At 43.8% G+C, this 22,443-nt stretch overlaps 1 protein-coding gene across 2 annotated transcripts; it reads left to right on the plus strand.

Moving 5' to 3' along the window:
• The first annotated feature begins 867 nt into the window (after nucleotides 1–867).
• On the plus strand, nucleotides 868–20,441 carry igf1 (insulin-like growth factor 1). Of its 2 annotated transcripts, none has more exons than XM_086146623.1 (5): nucleotides 868–1,039; nucleotides 2,804–2,963; nucleotides 16,845–17,095; nucleotides 17,787–17,822; nucleotides 18,697–20,441. In XM_086146623.1, the coding sequence occupies exons 1-5, from the start codon at nucleotides 992–994 to the stop codon at nucleotides 18,754–18,756; spliced, it is 555 nt and encodes a 184-aa protein (XP_086002749.1). In that variant the 5' UTR covers nucleotides 868–991; the 3' UTR covers nucleotides 18,757–20,441. The 2 variants fall into 2 exon arrangements, with proteins under 2 accessions (XP_086002749.1, XP_086002748.1); XM_086146622.1 differs by lacking the exon at nucleotides 868–1,039 and adding an exon at nucleotides 2,485–2,694.
• The last annotated feature ends 2,002 nt before the right edge of the window (nucleotides 20,442–22,443 follow it).

Genomic DNA, 22,443 nt, shown 5'->3' on the forward strand with positions numbered 1-22,443 from the left:
GCTTGGAATTTTTTTCTTAATCTGTGGTTTACTTGTGCCTATTTGCACATTTTATGTATCCATGTTTGCACCTTAGGGTTTGTATAAAGCCTTTAAATTATATATTTTTTAATGAAAAAAAATATGATTGATACGAATCAAATCAGCAGAACAATTAAAAAAGGACAGATCTTGGTATTTTTTTTCTTAATCTGTGGTTTACATGTGCTCATTTGCATATTTTCCTGTATCCATGTCTGCAGCTCAGGTTTTGCATCAAGCCTTGAAAACATCTTTTCTTTTTATTTTAGTATTTCTAAAGCATTATTATTAATATTTATCAAATAGCAGAGCAGGAAATGAGTGAGGGGGTTAGAGGATTTTTTTTCTAATTTTTTTTTTTTTAACCAGATCGCATCAGATTTTTGGATGTATGGAGGGGCGTTGTGGGGGGAGGGGGGGGGTAAACCCTTATTTTTCAGGTCTTTAACTTCCAGCTTGTCTTTATGTCTTTATGAGATTTCAGCGCATAAAACAGAGGGTGAGGAGCTGCTGCTGCTGCTGCTGCTGCTGCTGGTGGAGCAGAAGCACTTCTCCTCCTCCTCCTCCTCCTCCTTTTTTTTTCTATCTTGATCTGAACTACTAACCAAGTCTTACAGAGATCAAAATTCAATCCCGTTCTAAGAAGAAGAGAAAAAAAAAGAATGACGTTATTTGAATATGTGCCCAAAATCCTTAATGAATAACTTAGGACGAGTAGGAGGCAAATGCTGCCCCAGCTGTTTCCTGTTGAAAATGTCTGTGTAATGTAGATAAATGTGAGGGATTTTCTCTCTAAATCCGTCTCCTGTTCGCTAAATCTCACTTCTCCAAAACGAGCCTGCGCAATGGAACAAAGTCGGAATATTGAGATGTGACATTGCCTGCATCTCATCCGCTTTTCTGCCCCGTTTTTTAATGACTTCAAACAAGTTCCTTTTCGCCGGGTTTTGTCTTGCGGGGACCCGCGGGGATGTCTAGCGCTCTTTCCCTTCAGTGGCATTTATGTGATGCATTCAAGGTAACTTACCTGATTCGATTTGACACTTTAGATTATCACCTTGGTTCTTCACTTGCCTCTCGTATTTTTTTTTTTTTTTTTTTTTTTTTTTTTTTGCGCAGAGCATCCTCGCCTTTGAGCTCCAACAAATAAAAAAAAAAAAAAAAAAAGAGGACATGCATCGTTTTATCTGTTATTTTTTTTTTCCCCCCACTGCTTTTTAAATGCATGGTAAACATGGATTTATTTCCATTTCTTCTCATTTACTTTTTTTTCCCCCCCTGCATGCCTTGCTGGTTTATTTCATCGATATATATATTTACATTTTTGTCCTCGGCTGATGCTTTTAATTGACTTTCTCCCTTTTTTTCCAGAATTATCGAATCGTGCATGAGTTTTTTTTTCTCCTCTCGCCCCCGCTCGGATGAATGGATTTTCATCCACACCGTGCGCCCTGCGCTCTCTCCTCTCCTTTTTTCCTCCCTTCTTCTTCTTCTTCTTCTTCTTCTTCTTCTTCTTCTTCTTCTTCTTCTTCTTCTTCTTCTTCTTCCTCTTCTTCTTCTTCTTCTTCTTTCTGCTTTCTCCACAAAGCTCCAATGCGGCTCTGCAACTTTCAAAGTAACGACTTGCTGAGTCTGCTTTTATTAGTTATAAATATGTAACCCGAGGCTGTGAGTTGTTTTAAAAAAAAAAATAGAGAGAAGGGGGTGATCTTTTTTATTTTTTATTTTTTATTTTTTTTTTACGTGAGGCGTTTACGGGCACTGTTGTTTTCGGGGCTGCGATGTAAGATTGTTAATGCGCTGCGTTTTATTCTCTTTATTATGTATATTTGGCCCGATCAGCTTCCTCCGCTGGGTTTGGCGGGAGAGCCGTTTTCCATGTCACATTTTGGATCGGAAAGATCCCCGGTGCTTTTTTTTTTTCTTCTTTTCTTTTATTCTCGTCTCTCTCTCACTCTCTCTCTCTCTCTCCCTCGCTCTCACAGCTCAAAAAGGCACTTTTTCTCTCCTTTTTCTGCGCGCAAGTACGCAGTGACAGCTGCGTTTTGGCACCGGAGTTGAGCTGACGCTTCACCATCAAGTGGCTTCCGGGGATAGATTTGTATCCTGTTTTTAGGGGTTGCAATTATTCTTATTATTTTCTTAATATTATTGACTCATTTTGGAGGGTGTTAAAGTGAAGAGGTGGTGGTGGTGGTGGTGGGGTGGGCGGGGGGGGAGCGTTTTTCGCTCCGGATGCGCTCTGGGCTGCGTTGCGCATAGACACTCTCCGGAGCATCCGGACTCATCCGCCTGCTGTTTTGACCGTTTTGGCACCGATTTTTTTTTTTTTTTTTTTTTTTTTTTTGTGTGTGTGTGGGGGGGAAGGAGGGAGGGAGGGAGGGGGAGTTTTTTTAATTTATTTTTTTAATCAATATTCCCCCTCCGAATCCTTGAAAAGTTCCCATCTGCGAGCGCAGGGGCGCTTCTACTTTTTTTTTTTTTTTTTTTTTTTTAATTGCAAAGGACAACCCTGGAAGTTGGACAAACAAATCTCGCCGATGGGAAATGTTCACCCCCCCCAACACCACCACTACCTCCCACCCACCAACCGCCCATCCCACTTTTGACGTGCCCTTAAGCAAACTATTGAGCAACCACCTGCGCCAGATGACGTGCGCCGGTGCCAGCCATGTAAATGCGGAGCGCGTCTCTTTATTGGGATTTGATGAAACGCTTTCTCTGATGATGCTCTCTCTCTCTCTCTCTCTTTTTTTTCTTTCCCTCCCCTTCCCTTGCGCAGAGTGCGATGTGCTGTATCTCCTGTAGCCACACCCTCTCACTACTGCTGTGCGTCCTCACCCTGACTCCGGCGGCAACAGGGGCGGGACCAGAGACCCTGTGCGGGGCGGAGTTGGTCGACACGCTGCAGTTTGTGTGTGGAGAGAGAGGCTTTTATTTCAGTAAGTGCACCTTTTTATTTATTCATAAAGGTTTGGCTGCAACTCTCCACCTCCAGCAGGCTCATAAATAAAAAAGCAGCCGGTTTGACATCTTGTCTTGCCACCTTGCCATCCAACTCCCTGCATTAACCCCCCTTCCAACCTTCATTCACCCCCCCCCCCTCTTTTTTTTTTTTTATTTTTGCACCTTCTTTGCTTCACCCACCTGCAACGTTTGCCGTCAAGCGCAACCTTAAATCGGCTATAGAAAGATGATAAGTTGCCACATTGTTTGCGGTGGATCGCAAGTTGCGGCCGTCAGGGAAAGGCCTTAAGTGGAATCTGGCTGGCGAATCTCTTAAGAAAGAGGAGAGGTAGTGGCTCCAGTGTTGCACAGTGAAGTTTTTTTTTTCCGCCAGAGAAGGGAAAGCTACCCAAAGAAAACCCTCTGCCGAGATCCAGGATTTAAATCTCCCATTTTCCATTAAGGGTACAAACCCAGCCCAGAGCAGGATATATGGAGCTAACCGAGGGGTTAGGTGCAATGTTCCACCGGCAGAACATGTATCCTGTTCCGTCTGTCGGAGACGAGCCGTGTGACTGTGCATTAGAAAATACGGTTGAGAGGCTATAAAATGTTGTTTGACCAGAGAGAGGGAGGGAAAAAAAAAAAAAGAATTATAACCACATTATTCATGTTTCATCAGCTGGAGCCCCTCCGTTTGGCCAATTTGCACCCGTTGCCACTGGAGGAGCACGGCGTCTGTTTTGAAATTCTTACAATAATCGATTGTCCCTCCGACTCCTGCGCCGATTCGACATCGCGATCCATTATTAATGGTTTGGTCCACGTCCCGAAGTTATGAAAGATTTTCCACATGTGCGCTCGGCTTCGTCGGCTGCTGCTTTTCGCAAAGAAGGAGAAACCAGCTGTAAGATTTCTGCCTTGGGGTGTTGGGGCGTCCGCGGGCATTGCCATAGCATTGGGTGTTGCGTTGGTGACTGATTTCACCGCGCGAAAAAAAACAAAACGTGGAACCCGGTAGGGTTCGTAGATACACTGAATTGGTTTTTGATTGGAGGGTGCAGCGGTGAGTAGTGAAATGCATAAATGGTTGTTATTAATGATATTTACTGATGTCGGTGTCACACATGATTGTGAAATTGTTGGCTGATCTTTCATCCATGATAACTTTTTTTTTTTTTCATTTTCATTCGTCGATCTTATCTATTTGTTTATTTGCTGCTCTGTGCAAAGCGATTGGTTTATTTTGGAACATTACCCGATTTAACTCGGTTGACTCTTCCCGGCCGCCTTCCCGAAGTTCGTCACCGCCGACAGACGGTTATTTAAATTCCCGCCGCTGTTGAGAAAAGACATGATGACAGTTCTGCATAAACTATGACTGGACAGGCGGCTTGTAAAAAAAAAAAAAAAAGGGGGGAAAAAAACAAAAAGAAAAAAACAAAAAAAAAAACGTGACACCTCCTTCATACCGGACCAAAAAAAAAAAAAAAAAAAAAAAACCCAGTAACATTAACACACAGTAACATCTGGCTTTTGTCTCCAGTAGGAAAGGGTACAATCGGCATTCATTCGTGGGTCAAATGGCTCTGCACTGTAAACACACGTGTCCCCCGTTAAACTCGAGCCCCGAGGAAGAGTGCCGGGCTTTGAAAACCAATTTGACATAGTGGCCAAACCGTGTAATTACACCATTAACTTGAAAACACTGGCAAAAACATACTTTTTCCCATGAGCTTACGTCGTGAAAGGAGCAGCTGTGAAAGTGCCGATTCATCTTTTTTTTTGTTTTTTTTTCTCAAGCGTCGCAACTCCTGCAAAACGACCCGGTTTCACCGTCGAATTGTATTATCGCAAAACGTTGCATACGATTTTATGAGCTAAGTAATGGAAACTTGTGGGAACGGATGCAAAAGTCGTGACGTGGCAATGATACGTTGCTATGACAACCGCTGTGGAATCGCAGCTCGAGTTGTGTCGTGAAACCGTTGGTCAACCTGGTTGAGGCTAAGAAAAGGTGAGTTAGCTTTGGGCTTAAGTCAAGATTAGTGAAATTAGCCAATGCTTATTTCTTTTAGCATAGGAGTTCACGTGATTACACAGTACGGCCTGGTAAATTATAAATACCCTTAATCGTCGCGATTAGGTCTTTTAGCGACTGCTTTTATCTCACTTTTAAGCTCACCATGAAAAAAAAACACCGTCACACAAAGGCTAATTTGAGATCCAAATTGCCATGAGAGAAGCTGCTAGCTGTTAGCAACGAGTGCTGCTTTGTAAATGACATTTAATGGTGAATGTCTTTGGCTTAGATGCTAAAGTGACGCAAATCGGTGCGTGTTGGAATTATCAGTGCGTATAAATGACGCCCGCGCCGGCTAACGTGCGTTCTGGTTACGCTTAGGTAACACATCAAGTTCGATTATGTATATGAAGTTATGCTAATGCTAATAAGGCACTTTGGACACGATCATCGCGGTTGCGCCGCGTGTGACGATAATTCTCCGTTTCACACATTCTTGCCCGGTGACCCAGTCAGGGTTTATCAGTATTTGCTTGACATCACTTGAAACCTAATAGATAAAAATTGCTATTTAAAGCCCACTCTGCAATTTTCGCAGCGGTTTGGCCCGGCACATGGAAATTGCACTTGGTCTGCACATGGTGTTCTTGATTCTTTCCATCGCCAATTGATTGACTTGTCGGTCCAATCCCTTTGTGAAGTGCCTGTTCAATTCATCAAGATCACATGCCTCGGTGTTTCAAACAACAAATGTGCGCTCTCATAAAATGGCCACGTTTTCAGAGAATCCTGACCAACATTCTGCGTGGAACGGCTCGGCAAACAAGTCTGCAACAGTTTTAAGAAGCCATCTTAGCATCCAGCGAGGCTTTTTCTACTTCAGCCAAATCAATCTTTTCTTTCTTCTTTTTTTCTCCTTTGTTTTTGTCGAGGATACCTGGGCCGCTCCAGCCTCCGACCAGATGTTGGAGGCTAGAGCACCCGGCTGCATATCTGGGCCTGAATTTCAGAGGCGGCAGACAAACAAAGGTAGCCCATATGTCCTTCCTAATACTGACGTTTCCCAGCTCTTCCTGTGTGACTCAAAGGTCAGATGGGAAAATGTTCTGGGTCTAACACAAGGCGCATTATATATGACAATGTCTCTGCTTGTGGAGGTTTGCAGGATCATGGAAACACTGGAGGCTCCGACCAGAGGTCTGATGAATGCGTCCTCTCAGATTGTCGGCACGGTTGTGTTTCAGATCCTTACGGGACCCAAATTCATGCCCGGTATTGCTCGTCCTACATTAATCTAACCCTAATCCCCGACCCCTTCGTTTAGGCAGCATGACATCTGTTGAAATTACGTGTCAGCGGTGGCGAACAAGGGCCGATTGCGAGTCGGTGATGGTGCTGTCACGGAGGGCGAAGCGCATATCTGGTACCACGCTGTGACGCTACGGGGTTTTTTTTTTAGAGGACATTCCAGATCTGTAGATTATCGACACTTGACAATCTGGTTGTGTTTTAGCTTAAAAGAGAAAAAAAAATACGTGACCGCATCGGAGTTTGGGGTAAAATTGCAAAATACGGTCTGAAAAGGAGCGCAATTGCGATTCGGAACGACTGTCTCCGCCACAGATTTACGACGGGAACCGAAGAACATGATGTCAAGGGATTGCAACCCCATAATTTGCATAGAGCGGTGATATAATCCGGAATCGAACGGGACTCGAAAACGGCAAAGTGACGCTTTCTAGATCCAACTACCCGAAACCGTTCGTCCGATGACCGACCACCCGGCGCGTGTTGGCGCCGAATCGGGGAGTTTGTGTGTCCACCATAAAATAAAAGGATTCTAAATGGATTACTGGCATTACTCTCTCCGTGTCACCACCTAATTTTACAACACGCCACCGCCATGTAATTCAGCGCTGAGTGCTCACGGTGCCTTTCTCATATTTTCTGTTGAGACCGGCCAGACCGACTTCCAGTTGTCTATACTTTTTGTCGCAATTACGGAAATTGCGGAAATAACTCAAAAAAAAAAAAAAAAAAAAAACGCCGTCGGGCAGGGGGGGGGGCCTTCGATCTGATTGAGATTTCTGCGGAATCAGACGCCGCGTCTGGTAAGCGGGGGTTGCCATTGCACCTTGCTACTGCACCCCACCGCCTGGTCGTCTCATTCCTCTACCTCTGCACGTACCTCTTCCAAGACCAGTCACTGCGTGCGCACTTTGCCAGAGAGTTGTTGGAGAGTCACCAAGCTGCTGCAAAGCAGCGAGTCTTGTTCGTCCAGATGCTGCTGGCAACACCCGCGTGCTGTGAAGTGGTCGTGACAGTGCCAGTTTTCTGCCAGTTAAGACTTTTTGGTCTTTGGATTCCTCCTAGTGCAGCACTTCTCTTGTATAAATGACCATGTTCTCTTCATTCAGAGTCAAATCTTAACACCCACGAGGTCTTGGCACGACTGCGGCGTTTCGGCGATAGCAGTAAAATATGGGTTTTCTTCTAAATCGAGCTGCCGAGATCCCCTTTAAATGCCTTTTTTTTTTTTTTTTCGCGGAATGGACCCCAGATGTAGCCGAAGGGGTCGACGGGACGTTAAAGGTTCCGACGATGTCCGAGGGCGTCCGGCACCGTCGGACGATTCGGGAACGCGATAAAATATCGGCTACCGATAGCTGAGCTTTACCACGGTTTTGTAAACGTTTCTCACAGGCCACAGAAGTATTGCCCAACTGTCCATATTCATCGGAAAGGCTTGAACCGAGGCCAACGCTACTCATGAATCATCTCGCAGGATACACTCCTTAAACAGGAACAGACCTTTTTGTGGTATGGGAAATGTATTTGTCTTTCCTGCACTACCTTACACTGAGCAGTCACCGAGCTGCACATTGTCCATCTATCACTGCACATTTTCCTGTGTTGAAAAATAGGCGTGTTTCACGAACACTCCATCCTTTTTCTCAGCAGATGATGAGGTCTGAGCAGCAGGGGTGCTGCGCCCTGGAAAATATGCTTCTGCTTGTCTTTCACGTTTTCTCGCACTCCCGTATTCTCACCGTCACCTCCGGGCGCCACATATAGTAGTCGCGGTAGCTGTTTAAAATAACTGGAGAATCCATTTGGGGCGCCGTCATCTATAGGACGCGGCAGGCGTAAGAGTTTGGCCAGAGGAGACTCGCTCCCTTCCCTGAACTTTTCACATCCCGTCTGGCCGTGTTGAACTTGGCAGCCCCCTGATTGATAATGTGTGCAGGAGGTGTCGCAATGACAGTGTGCTTTGTGTGGTGCGAGTGCTTTTTTTGCCAATCCACCTTACGCATGTCACTTGCATTTTAAGACTACAGATTTCCTACCCTGACAGAAATACTAGTTGGTGGAAATTCTTTTTTTTTTTTTTTTTTTTTTTTTTTTCTGCGGTTGAAGACAAAAAAAAAAAGAAATCCGCAACTGTAGTCATTTTTTCCAAGTATTACCCTGACCTAGAAATCCTTAGTTGTCTTTGCAATGCTTTAGCAGGCAGGACCGTGGGGTGATTTGACTGGGATGTTCATTCCATGAATCAGATCTGTTATGGGACTTTTTCTGGCCAAAGTGTTAGTGCTAAGTAGCTCCCCTGCCCTAAGTCACATTTAGTTCACGCTGAAATGTTCACATTTGTTTTAGAGCGAGTGTGGGATCTTTCATCTTGCTGTTGATTTATGCCTAATGAATGATCCCCACACTCCTAGGAATTACGACCAGATGGAATAATCCATCATTCTCAGCCAAGAGCTAATTGTTGGTACATGAAGTCCTAATAAAAACAGCGTGGCCAAATGTGAAATGTGGTATTGTTTTAGGTGTTGTTTTGGCCTGCGCTAATGGCATGTGAATTGAGGAAGGTGGAAGGGAGAGGGGAGGAAATTGTTCTTAGCAGCCGCTGATGAGGCTTCTTCTTCCTCGGTGTTTGTCCTTGTCAGTTTTATTCAAAGCTATTGGAGCCGTGGAGAAGGGTAGAATGTGTAAACAGCACGTCACATGCATGCACGCACACATGCACACACACACATAGTCAGGCCTTGGCCCTCAGCAGCAGGGGATTATGTGGATTACAGGATGATCAGGACCCCCCCCCCCCCCCACACACACACACACCCTTTCCCTTTCCCTCCCCTCCCTAGTTTTAAAGTAAACCCGGACACACAGTGAAAAGGCACCGAGATCCGAAGAAAGACCTCCTGTGTCCTCGCCGTCGCTCCCGTAAGGTGTCGTTTTTCCCATCGTGACCCGAAAAAAATCTCTGACCCCCTTTGTGAATTACTGCCCGGTGGAACAAAGAGGCGTCTTATGAAAAAGGGACGCAGGAGTCCTCCAGATTTAGAGCCGCGCATTCAGCCTGAGTTGAGACACGAGGGATTTGAAAGCACTAAACAGCGCTTTACCTTTGAAACTCTTCCTCCGTCTTAATCCCGTCACACAATACGGGACCTCTGTGGAGAAGGAAAAAAAAAAAGGGTATATCTCGTTGCATTTCTGCAGAGATTACCGAGATTTATCCCGAACCCTTATGGAACATTCTTCCTTCTTCACCTTAATTCGAGCCATAAAATAACCATCACGTCACATTCCGGTTGTTAAATAAGAAAGAACGATAGCACGATGTTTCAGCTGGTCAGTTTGTCGTCATCTTTTTACTTCACCTCTGTTTCTATAACTGTATTTGACCAAATGTATCTTTTGGGCAATCAATTGTCCTCAAAGGCTGTTGACATAACATACAGTCACTGGGATGATTTTATTATTTTTTCGAAGCAGCGCGTCACAATTGGCCTACATTAGCGTCTTTTCGGACTCGTTGAGCGTCACGAACTGAGTTCTTTTCGCTTGACCGTCGCTCTGAAATTGGACGATTTGATAGCGGTTTGAGGTCACGGGTAGAAAAACGATTGAAGGAGTTTGTTTCTGATCCTATATCTAACAATACAGTTTATTCATCCCTCTCCGTCAGCCTGTGCTTTGCGGACCGAGTTCTCTCAGCTGCTCTTTTGGTTAGCTAGTGTCCATCGTCTGCTCCGTGGCGGACGACTTCGGCGGGATCGGCTGTGTTTAAAAAAAAAACAAAAACAAAAAAGAAGTTAACGTGGGGCTACGGTTTGAAAGCATTCAATCACAAAGTAGCCAAATGAAGTGTGACCGTCATGAGAAACAGATCATTACACTCCGCAAGCTGGTTTCTGAGAGAGAATAATACCTGGCAGGATAAAGTATGACATAAGGAGCCTGAAGATGGGCCAGCGCAACTGTTCCCCGTGCCAAAAACGTGAAGGTCTGCATTCACTCCAATTGGTCGGTGCGGCGCGGCTCCACGGAAAGGGGGGGGGGGGCGATCCCGGCTTCAACGTCAAGAGCCCCTTGTAAGCCAGGGAACACAGAACAAGACCGATTTTCAGTTTCAGGTTATTACACACTAATGGAAAACATAGTTATGTATTTTATTTCCCATTGCTGCGTGACAGAAATGCTCTAAATTCGAACAAACTGGATGTTTAATGGGCTGATAATATCCAAATTTTGCTGTTGAAATTGGCCCGGGGCGCTTTAAAATTTCATACAATTCGCTGTTTCTGTCCCAACGAAAAGAAAATAAAAGAAAAAAACATTTCGATAAGACTTAAGTGTCACAGTGCACTAATGTGAGGAACACTTCCCTCATGCCATAAACTCTTTATGGAACCGGTGATAAAGAGGTAGTTTCCAGTACTTTAGCTGCTCTTATAGTCCCTGCCCAGCCGTAAACTGCCTGACACTTTGCAGGAAGAGCGGCGCACTGGCTCCAAGAATCCACTGGTTTTTAATGACCATGACCAAGCTATAAAACTCAAGATACTTTCTGTGCCACTCTGGAATGGGGGTTGGGGGGGGGTTGTGGAGGTAAGGGGGGGGGGGGGGGGACCAAGCCATCTCTCTTCGGAGCCGCTCCTTGGAGGAATGAGCACTATGCGAGCCGTGCTGGTCAAGAACCAAAACCAAAGATGTTAGATGTAGCTGCGCTGGCATCGGATGAAACACTGTAAGTTCTCGAATCTGACAAGTCGAAGACAGTCGGTGCTACTGTGCAGTTTTGTACTGAGCTGGATGCCGACAGATTGACTCCTCGAGTAAATCATTCAAAGGGAAAACTCGGGCGAAAGATGTGAAAAAGAAAAAAAAAAAAAAAAAAAAAAAAAGATCTGAAATATTTAGAGGCTGCTCGCTCCTGGATTGAGATGAGCTGCATCAGGTTAGTGACGGATTCCAGTGAAAATTTTGACCATTCCAGAGTACCTCCTCATATCCGTGCACGGGAATATCATGACGGTGTTTATCTCATGTATTTTAATCGAGCCATGTTGTGTCGGTGAAGTACTTAAAGTAATGTTTCATCTGGAAATCAGTCATATTTTTCCAGTTAGCTGCAGTCCAGATCTCTGGCTGTGAGTGGAAGACGTGGCCAAAAGAGATAATTGGCTTCATGTCAATAGAATTAAACGCATGAAATTTTAAAGAAATAGAATACAGAAAAAATAGATAAAAGAAAATATAAACATCAGTGAAATCAACTGATTAAATTATTTAATCACATTAATCAACCAGTCACTTTACAGATTCATCACAATTGATACCCATTCATTATTGATTGTGTTGCAATTTGGGGGGCAAAAATATTAATGGAAGGAGGCCAAATATGAAGACCTAAATTTATAAACACGTTTTTGTTTTTTTTGTTTTTTTCTAAAAACTGATATTCAGACATGGTATTCAGATTGAATATTAAAAATAAAAAAAGAAAAGAATAACACACCAACCACATCATATTTACCAACCACATTTAAGAAAAAAAAAAAAAAGTCAAACAAATATCCATAATAACGTGGCCTTCTTTTAGCCAGCTGCTGAGACAGACTAACTTGTTTACATTATCTGAGGCCCCGATGTTCCGTGAGGGTTTGGCGAGAGCCGGGCGTCGCGGTCGTCGAAGTACTTGCAGAGGAATCCCCGACTGATTCACGTTGATGTGGTACTTTAAAAGCTAGAAGTGCTTCGGCGAAACAAAAACTTCTTGCTTCATAGTATGCTAACTAGTTTGTGTAGATTGTCTCTTCCTGTTTTTTTTGTGCTCAATCGTCCCGTCGAGTGGCCTAAACTTTTTCGGAGTCGTACATCTTGATTGAGTTGGTTCGGCCACTACATAGCATTGAGTCATTGAGTACCGTGCATGTGTTACCATTTTTAATTAAATTAACTATGCAAATTAATCTAGTATGTGTCGCTTAACTGTCCCTTCTTGTTTTTTTTTGTACTCAAACTTCCCATCGAGTGGCCTACACCTTATTTGGAGTCGTACATCTTGACTGAGTCGGTTTGGCCACTTCATAGCACTGAGTCATTGTGTTACCATTTTTAATCGTATTAATCGTGCAAATTAATCTAGTCTGTATCGCTTGATTGTCCCCTCTTAGTTTTTTTGTTCTAGAACTTCCCGTCAAGTGGCCTACACCTTATTTGGAGTTGTACATCTTGAGTGACTGGGTTCAACCACTACATAGCATTGAGTCATTGAGTACCGTGCATGTGTTACCATTTTTAATCAAATTAACCGTGAAAATTAATCTAGTTTGTGTCGCTTGATTGTCCCTTCCTGGTTTTTTGTACTCAAACGTCCCGTCGAGTGGCCTACACCTTATTTGGAGCTGTACATCTTGATTGAGTTGGTTCAGCAACTACATAGCATTGAATCATTGTATTACCAATTTTAATCAAATTAACCATGCAAATTAATCTAGTCTGTGTCGCTTGATTGTCCCTTCTTGTTTTTTTTTTTGTACTCAAACTTCCTGTTGAGTGGCATACACCTTATTTGGAGGCGTACATCTTGACTGAGTTGGTTCGGCCACCACATAGCATGGAGTACCGTGCATGTGTTACCATTTTTAATCAAATGAACTGTGCAAATTAATCTAGATTAATGTGTTAATCTAAACAGTTTTAATATTTAGATATGTCTTTATCCTGAGGGATCATCTTTTTCAACATCCGCAGACATTTTGCAGTACAACTTGGTTGACAGAAAGCAGTCCCTCCTGTGAAACTTCGAGCAAAAAGGTCAACAAGCTGGGCAAGGCGACAAGGCGGTGGTTGCGAGGCGCTGCCGTGCCAAATAACAGAGGCAGCCTTGGCGCGGCCATGCACTAAATTGGATGTGAAGGAATCAATATTCCTCAGGGAGTCCGAAAAAACGCAGCGGACGACACGTCGATGCTTGCCATTAGAAATATACCGAACACATCTTTGAGGTTCCGTTCTTTTTGTCCTGCTTTTAGAGAATCTATTGCCGTACCAGATGGTGACCGCCTTGTTTTGTTGACAAAAACGCTTCGGTGGTGTCAGGCGTTTCCAGTCGTGGTGAAGCTGCAGGAGCCTGCCCTCCTATCACACCCGCCCCGCCTGGCTATATGGCGTGCTATTTTGCGAAAACCGCTGGAAATCAGAATAGATGCAAAGGGGGGGGGGGGGGGGGGGGGGGACCAGAGGGATTTGTTGAATAAAATGAAGCTTAAGCTTGGCAGATTCATCTGGTTTTCCCAGTTATTTCTGTGGAGATTTTCAAAAAAAAATTTTTTAAGCGCCTCGAGCACCGCAAGACAAATACCATCCAGTGTTGTCGTTATTTTATTTTATTTTATTTTTTTAAATCCAGCAACATTTCCAGAGCTGAGCGAGCCCATCACAGCAAATTTGATTGGATGAATACCAGGTTGAGAAAAGTGGGAAAAAAGTTTTTTTTTTTTTTTATCTTGCAGTAAAATACCCCAACTTCGCACATCACCTGGGGAGATGCTGTGCTGCCCAGGAAACTCCATGCACCGGCATTTACTATTATAGGAAATATGAGGGTGCTACTTCTACATACATCAGACCAGAATGACTTAAAACTTTTTAAAAGCCCGCCTCATTGTCCAGATTTACAGTAAAAATATTGGTCGGTGCAAACCCTCACCCGTCCAAGATGCAACAGTGCGGGTTGAAGTTTCTTGTGCACGGATCCCTGCAACCACTTAAAACCGCGGGATGGTGTGTGTTGGAAAGCACAGGCAGGGGGAAAAAAAAAAGCATTGTTTACCCTTATTTATTTAACAACAGTCACAGAAATAAAACCTTTGTTTATGAGGGATTACCGCAGTTATCCATGGAACTGAAGCATTTAAAACCTTGCAAAGCTTTTAGACGTGATTATTATATGCGTGTTTTTCTCCAACCTGCCCGAGCTGATTATCCTACATGTTACAACCGATGCCAGCTGATTTTCCTCTCCCTTCCAGCTGTTTGTGCAGCAGGGTTGCAAGTTATTTTCAGAAAAATAGCGGATGTTAATTTGAGAGGCTTTGTTGGGGGTTAGAGTTCGGGAGGGGGGGGGGATAGGGTTTTTTTGGAAAACAGGCATAGCGTGGCCCCTTATTTTGGCTTTCAGCTGCCATTATATAATCACAAGCCGGGGCTGAATGTCATATTTCTCTCTCTCTCTCGCTCTCTCTCTCTAAATTTTATGACATCAGGTGTTAATATAACAGCCAGGGTTGTGCCCCCCTGATGCGGGGGGAGGAGGCAGGCAAAGTGGTGGGAGATTATGACTAAATGTGCTGAAACTAATTTATTAGAAGCACACAATGGAATACCCTGGCAAAAACGGCACATAAATTAGCATGCAGGATGAAAAAAAAACACATATATAAAAGTTAAATTTTTGAAAGAAAGAAAAAAAAAAAAGATTTGGGTTGCCATCCTACTTCCTCCAATGATTCAGTTTGGAAGGACAGGGCAAATCCTGTTCCTCTGTTCCCTAAATAATAGAGGTGCCCAGTGTATTTTTAGCATCACCCTACCTGATGTGTAACATGAAAGCCTCCCTATCACCCACCACCCAACACACACACACACACACACACACACACACACACACACTTCCCACTCATTCACACCTCCATTAGCCTCCACTCCGCTCAGGGTGTGGGCGTCTGAGGAGAAAGATGCTTCTGTTTCTGAATGAAAGCTGCTCTCCGTCCAAAACAACATTGTCAGGACAAGGCAGACAGAGAGCAGAAGTTAATGTACTTTGTCAGCACTGGCAGGCTTCTAGGCCAAGAGCTATTAACTCTGAGAGGGAAAGGCATTTCCTCCTTGTAAATGCCATATTAAATTATTATTATTTCATTTGGTAACAGGGAAAAGCCCATCAGGGCTATAGTACTCAAGGTGAGCGGGGAATTGTAATTGTGGAATCAGAGTTTTTCTAAAGGCCACCGAACAAGGCCAGGATTTGAGAGGGTGAGGGACTCGGAAAAAAAAAAAAAGAAAAAAAAAAAGAGCGCTGATGTCACAGTAACTTTGCACGGTCAGCGAGTCAAAAACCGGCGCATCACACCTTGACGTCGGTTGAAATAAAACCTTTAAAAACTCCTCCTGTTCCCATCACGGTGATGGAAGGTGCAGGTGCACGTCCTCTGCATCCATGTTTTCTGAATGAGCCTCCGAAGAGCGCGGGCGTCTGCCAAATGAAAATGTGAATGAGCGAGCAGCGGGGCGAAGCCAGCTGGGGTGCAGCCTCAAAGCCTCTCTGGCTTTTTGGGCAGGTTGATCAGACCCGGCGGGCTTGTGGTTTGGCTTCGCCGGATGGGCCTCGCTGTGTGAGAGATACCTGGGCCAAGATGACTGAGTGTGATTTCCTACAATGTCGGGTGACTGCCCACCCCCCCTCGGTTTAAGGGAGGGGGGGGCTGCTATAAAGTGTCCACCGCCGGCAATGTGATACTCTGTAAATTTTGCATAGACGTAATTAAGACTGTTCGCATTAAACCGATTTTCTTGCCATTATTATCTGCACCTTTGCCTGCTAACGCTTGCACATCTACAAAAAGCGGCGACGCCTCTTATTTTCCAAGTATGACGAAATCAGGACGCGCAGATCGGAATCCTGAAGGCTGGTTCTTAAATTGATGACAGCGATTTTTTTAATGTTAACACGAGGACAATTAACTCATCGAACATGAGCGGGAGTTTAAGCAAAGATCACGTCACTTCCCCAGTAGCAAAATATCCAGGATAGCGAATACATTTATGCAAAAATATGGAGTCGGAGAGGGAATCGACTTATCAAAACAAAATGTGGAGGGTAATCCAGAGCCTTTATCACCATTAGCATTTGCTAATGCCAGCAGTCTTTCCGGCGCTAGGTGGGCGTAACTCATGTGGCCTCTGCAAACAAATGTCCAAATTTATCATGCACACGCTTGACGGCTTAAGAAAGGAGTTTGTCCAACTTTTACCATGTTAGCGCTATACCCTGCTAGCTGCTAGCTTGCTACTTTGGAGTGTTGGGTCATGTTTTTACTTTATTAATTTTGAATCACTGTTTAACTTTATATAAGGAAAGGGGCAACTACTTAAAAGTCCTAACAATTTGCCAAAAAAATATATGTTTTGGATATTCACTTTTTACACAGCCTGTGGTGAATTAGCCGAAAGAGACAGTGAAAGCTACAGCTGCTAAATGCCCTAATTTTGGCTAAAATAAGTAAGAGATTAAATTGCTCAGGGTTTTTGAGAAATGTCAATACCAGCTTTATTAGCCGGGCATACTAACATTTATCGTAACAAATCCCATTCTTTTCAATACTCTGGATACTAAGATGACAAAGTAACAATCTTGGTTTCGCCAAGTTTTACAGTTATGATGTATGCCTGATTATCTTGATGTCATCACAAAATAACAAATTAACATTATTTCAGTTGAATTCCAATCTTCCTAATCCACAGTTCTCTAACCCTTTCTACTCTTTTCAAGCAGCTAGACCAGGATATGGCGTAAGTACCCGACGATCGCGCGGCATTGTCAACGAGTGCTGCTTCCAAAGCTGTGAGCTGCGACGCCTGGAGATGTACTGTGCCCCCGCCAAAAGCAAGGCAGCCCGCTCCGTGCGTGCTCAGCGGCACACAGACATGCCGAGGACGCCTAAGGTTAGTACTGCCGGGCACAAGGTGGACAAGGGCACGGAGCGCAGGACGGCGCAGCAGCCAGACAAGACAAAAAACAAGAAGGTGAGCACAGACAACCCCCTTGTGAAAGTTTGTCAGAAAATTGAATTTTTTTAAGAAGTTGGGCTAAATGCATTAGCAAATATGCTGTGGATGATATTTATTCTGTATTTTGGTAAGTACACTTGATTTCTTGCCAAGAAGTAGATGATAAACTACAACCGTTGGCATGCTAGCGAAGTGAAAAAGTGTCCGCGCAAGTAGCCAAGCTCTTTGCGAAGGTCCAATAAAGTAGCGAAATAACTCCAAATTAACTAAATGGGTTGGAGCCTGCCTCCGGTGCTCGTCCTAACCCCGTTGACTTGAGGCTAACAGCTACCGCTACCTCGCAAAGTACTTGCACGCGTGCAACCTGTCAATTTACACCACCGCCAATTTACAGCAACTATCACTTCAAGGTTATTGGGGCGGACAATTTGCTCCCGCCGGCGTCAAAACAGGATACGCCGCCTCTTAAAATCCAACCAGTTATTTCCATTATGGTTGCTAACGGGCTACTTTACGTCGTAAACTACTCTGGATGCAGACATAATGGGTCTTCTCCTCTAAATCTTAGTGAGAAATCACGTCCTTGTAAAATCAAAATGCAGAACTGTTCCTTTTAAGGAGTCACCAGGTTCATTGGCAGGCGGTGTGTTTAATAGCCGGAGAAATCAATCCAATCATCTGAAGTGGCTTCGTTTTTCTCCCACAGAGACCTTTACCTGGACATAGTCATTCAGCCTTCAAGGTATGCTTGCATAATAATACGTTGGATTCCTTTGAATTATTGTCATGGTTTCATTAATTGTAATTTAAACTTCAGTCACGCACGCAGTCTCGGACCGAGTATTCTTGACGTTTTCGAAAAGCAGCGGGGTGGGATTATATGAAACGATCCTGCCTGTCTCGATTTCTCGTCTGAAGACGGGAGGAAAGACAGAAAGAAAGCGTGAGGTCTAAATGCAGACTCGAGTGCGCCTTTTAAGAGTCAACCATGCGCTTTTTATCCCTCTCTCAAAAAAGAAAACCATTAGCAAGAGAAGGAACTAAGTGGTTTTTGTGGTAGACCCAGTGGCACTCCCACTCCCCAGACAGAATCCCCACTCTGCTACTGTACATTATGTGCCGGGATTCTGGAGTGACACATGCATGGCCCGTATATGAAGCACCGGTGTCACGTTTGATATATCTCCATGTCTTCCTCGTTAATTTATATTTGCAAACGTGGTCATGAAAAATAAATGAAATCTCACGATTTAATTTTTTTTTTTCTCCCCGATTAATCGAGAGACAGAAAAAGTTTGCGTCAAGAAAATTAAAATTCAGCCGGGCCGGTGGTATCGAAAAATTAGTTCAATGCACTTTTACGCGAGACCGCGATAAAAATCTATCACTGCCAGTGTTCCTATGTTACAATCCCCTATCTAACCTCAGTTACCGGCAGATATCTGTGTCAGTTGGAAAATGAAATGACGTACCGCTCTACTTTTAGCGCCTGTCTTCACAGATAGCGTACCAAATGAGACGGCTTATCTGTGCCAAACATGACTTTTCGCTTTGCCTAAATTCTCTCTCTCTCTCTCTCTCTCTCTCTCTCTCTCTCTTCCACTCTCATCCTGCAGGAAGTGCATCAAAAAAACTCAAGTCGAGGCAACGCGGGGGGCCGAAATTACAGAATGTAGAGAAGGAGAGAATGGACAAATGCCCACCGACATGGGAGGAGAGAAGGGAGTGGCCTTACCTGGTACCCCTGTGGAACGGTTCACTGTAAAACAAAAACAAAGAGGATGCTAACAATGGTCTGAAAAGCCCTTCAAAATAATTGAAACCTGAGAGCGTTTTACGGGGTTTGATGAGGGATCTTTGTGGTTATTTTATACACTCCACCATTCTATAGCTGGGGGAATTATTTGTTAATGCAATGTAACAGATTAGTTTTAGCTGCTGAGACACAAAACAAGAGCTTATTATACCTCCGGCTGTGTGTGAGCTGCAGCTTCCCCTGGCTACAGGAACGGTGGCTCCGGGAACGGATCTGGGCTTCAGCCATACTGAAAGCTGCAGGTTGTATATGAGAATCGGTGGTCCATCCTGCCCCCCCCAGCCCCAAACCCCCGAACTTTGCGGTGGTAAATCCTTTTACTCCGAGAGAGTGGATTCATTTACTCCTTTTCAGTGACTACAGGATACTTCCGACACCGGTCGTGTACGACAGTTACGGTTCCCGATTAAAATCTGATCACTTTCGGAATTTGTCTTTGCAAAAAAACAAACAAACAAAAAAAAAAACAACAGCTGTTTTTATGCACCGTTCATTACCGAGGACAGTTAAAAACGAACAAACAAAAAAAAAAAGTCAAATCACCCATCCATTAAACACTTGCAGTTGTTGTAGTTATTTTACCTCGAGCCCAAGTCAAATCCTACTTCTCAGTATCTCAACCCAATTCCGGGGTTGTTTATGTCTAATTGGAGTCCGCAGAGGGTTTGCTTAAATCCCCGCTAAGTCTCAGGAAGTATTGTAAACCTGAGGTCCGGTCTGCAATCCAAATACATCTATAACAACAGATCAAGCGCTATTAGGGGGAGATTTGCAGGAGGTGGGATGTACAGTTCTGCAAAAATAAGACCGTGCTTTTTGCCTGTTTTCAAAAATAGAAGAATACATTAAACAGAAGCCAAACTGAATTAAAGATTTTTTCCAGTTAGTGGTACTCGTCTGGCTGTCAGAAATGGGTCACTCACGGACCCAAAGTGCATTTGGCATGTGTCAGTGGAATAAGGCAAATAGTAACAATCAGGCAGAAGGTTTGTTTTCTGCATCTGTATCACATGTCGCCGCTGTGGCCAAATGTGATTCTTGTCAGCAATCCAGCCACCAGCGATCAACATCTGCGTCTGAAAGGTGGCAGGCATTCAAGGTTAAGTGCAAGTCGTAAAAGTCTAGTCGCAGGGGAAGTCGGCGGGTGCTCGGGAATTTTCTCGTTTGCATCGTTTTCTCTCAGAACCGACGGTCGCTTCGAGCTAAGGTGACACCAACGTGATACGACGACAGCCCAAAGACATAGAGCCCTCTAAAATATCCACCCCTCCGGCGGTGAATGATTGACTTCTCATGGCTGGAGATATTTTATCAGTTTGCGGCGCAGCCAAAATTTTGTCGACTTTAATTGTTACTCGGACCTGCCGTAGCGGCGAGCGCGCGGCGTTCACGGTAACATCGATAGGGGGAAATACTTGTATTACATGAATTGGTAAACATTGACGATCGCAAATGACCATGAAAGAAGAAGAAGAAGAAGAAGAGAAAAAAAAAAAAAAAAACCTTCTGAGATTTCAGTTGGGCACATATTTAACAGTACACAAACACACAAAGAACCCACAGTATAAATGAGCGTTGTGTAACTGAGCAAGGGTCAAGCACACAGACTCACAAGCTCCATGAAAAGCCAGTCCTCGGAAGTCCTAGCATGAGGACTGAGTGTTTATTCAAGCCTCTGTGCTGGTTTACTGTCATTTTATTGCACCAACCGCCCAAGACATCTCATCCGTGGCTCTGCCTCCACTGTGTATACTCAAACAATACTCCCACTTATGTTAATCTATGCATTACTTTTCATTGTACATGATGGTTTTCATATAACAAAACTGTATTAAGAATCCTATCCACTGTATAATGGTGCTATTTTGTAATTTACTTGCAAGAGACGGCTAAGACAGACAGATGGCATGGCTTACATCGGAGGTCTTCCCTTTTGCACAGCCTTGTGGCCACCATTTTAATAGTGTTTTTATTTGTAAGCTGTTTCAACAAGGTAGTAGCGTATGCGAGTAAATGTACCTGTGTGAAATCTGTGAATGCATGGAGATTACAAAACAGAGCAAAAGAAAAAAAAAAAAAAAAAAAAAAAAAAAAAACCAGAGCGACGAGAAAATACCAGGTTGTGGTCCCAAGAAGGCAAAATGATATTTTTTCTACTGTTTTTAAATTATTTTCTCAATATAGATCCCTTATGCCAAATAACTTGACAAAGGTACTGTGAACTGCGAGTCATCCAGTTGTATGGGGATTGCTAAAAGTCATGGTGTGCTTTGTCCATCCCGAGATGTGTGTGTACACTTCACTGGAAGCCGAGCTATCGATTATTTCAAACACTTAAAGCGAGACTGCATAACTTTTGTTGAACACCAGCTGCTGCGTCCGCGAGAGGTAATTGCAGGACAATCATGGCATAAAGACTCCGCCTTCGTTTCAAAGTTTTGAGTCAGCTGCTTTTAAACCGTCTCGCCGTAGAAATACTCAAATTTAGCTAGTTTGGATGACCAGTTGGACAAGAGGTTCCGCACCACTGATGTCTGTTAGCTAAATATCTATAGCTTTGGTGGAGGTAAATAATATATTAGCCTAAAATATAACTTAAAAGTAGGCGAGGTGAACCGTATTTATATAGCATGCAGTCATGTACGCGCAACTCGAGGTACTTCATGATTTCATAAGACAAAGCCAGGCGAAATAATCCAAACACAAAGCTACGAAAAAGACAATGTTAAAGTCAAGAAAGCATTGTAAACAGTGGAATCATGAGCACGCGGTCAGTATGTAATGTCAGGAAGGGATTAAAAGCGATAGAAAAACAACGGTGGCAAAAAGTACGCCAAAAACTTGGTCTCGGTACAAACATTTTTGTCACGTTTTACAATGCAACAAAAACACCAAATAGCTCGATATCCCTCCTCGCTTTACTGCGTATGTATATTCTGCCAAACGACAGTTTAGCAGTTAGCATGACTGTTCGGCTAGCTTAACGCATAGCAAAGCATGACATGTTGTTATCAATGTCAACAGCGCTAATGTGAAAATCCTGTTGTTTATCAGAACTAGGATTTTCATTATAATTATGAAAGCTACCAGCCACCAAGGGCTTCTAGCATAAAAAAAATAAAATAAAAAAACAAAAACTGTGTGAGGTTTTACTAACGTATGGAGGAAGAAGAATCAGAAGAACTTGTTCGTGCTAGAAGTCACTGGAAAAAAGTGTCAGTCACAGCTGTTCCGGAAAAATTCACATCTGGAGGGGAACCGAGAGAAAACTGGCACTTATGCGGTCTATAAGTTTCCGTTGTGTGAAATTGCAAACCGTTCGTAATCTACAGTTAACGGCCAGTTAGCGCGGCTAGCCTTTGCCGGAAAATCAACCGCTCAGCACTTTTAAAGTTCACCGCTCGAATCGGGGAAACAAACATTTCCTTATTCGTTTCAGCAGTTTTACGCCAAACAAATAGGCTTGTTATCCGGAGAGCTTCGAAACTAAGGCGCTAGCAGCCCTTACCGAGCTAAGCTTAAAAACTTAGCAAGCTAAGCTAAGAAG

The sequence above is a fragment of the Fistularia commersonii genome, chromosome 5 (genome assembly GCF_037954325.1).
Source record: "Fistularia commersonii isolate RoL2024-O1a breed Wild chromosome 5, RoL_Fcom_v1.0, whole genome shotgun sequence".
NCBI classification, from domain to species: Eukaryota; Metazoa; Chordata; class Actinopteri; order Syngnathiformes; family Fistulariidae; genus Fistularia; species Fistularia commersonii.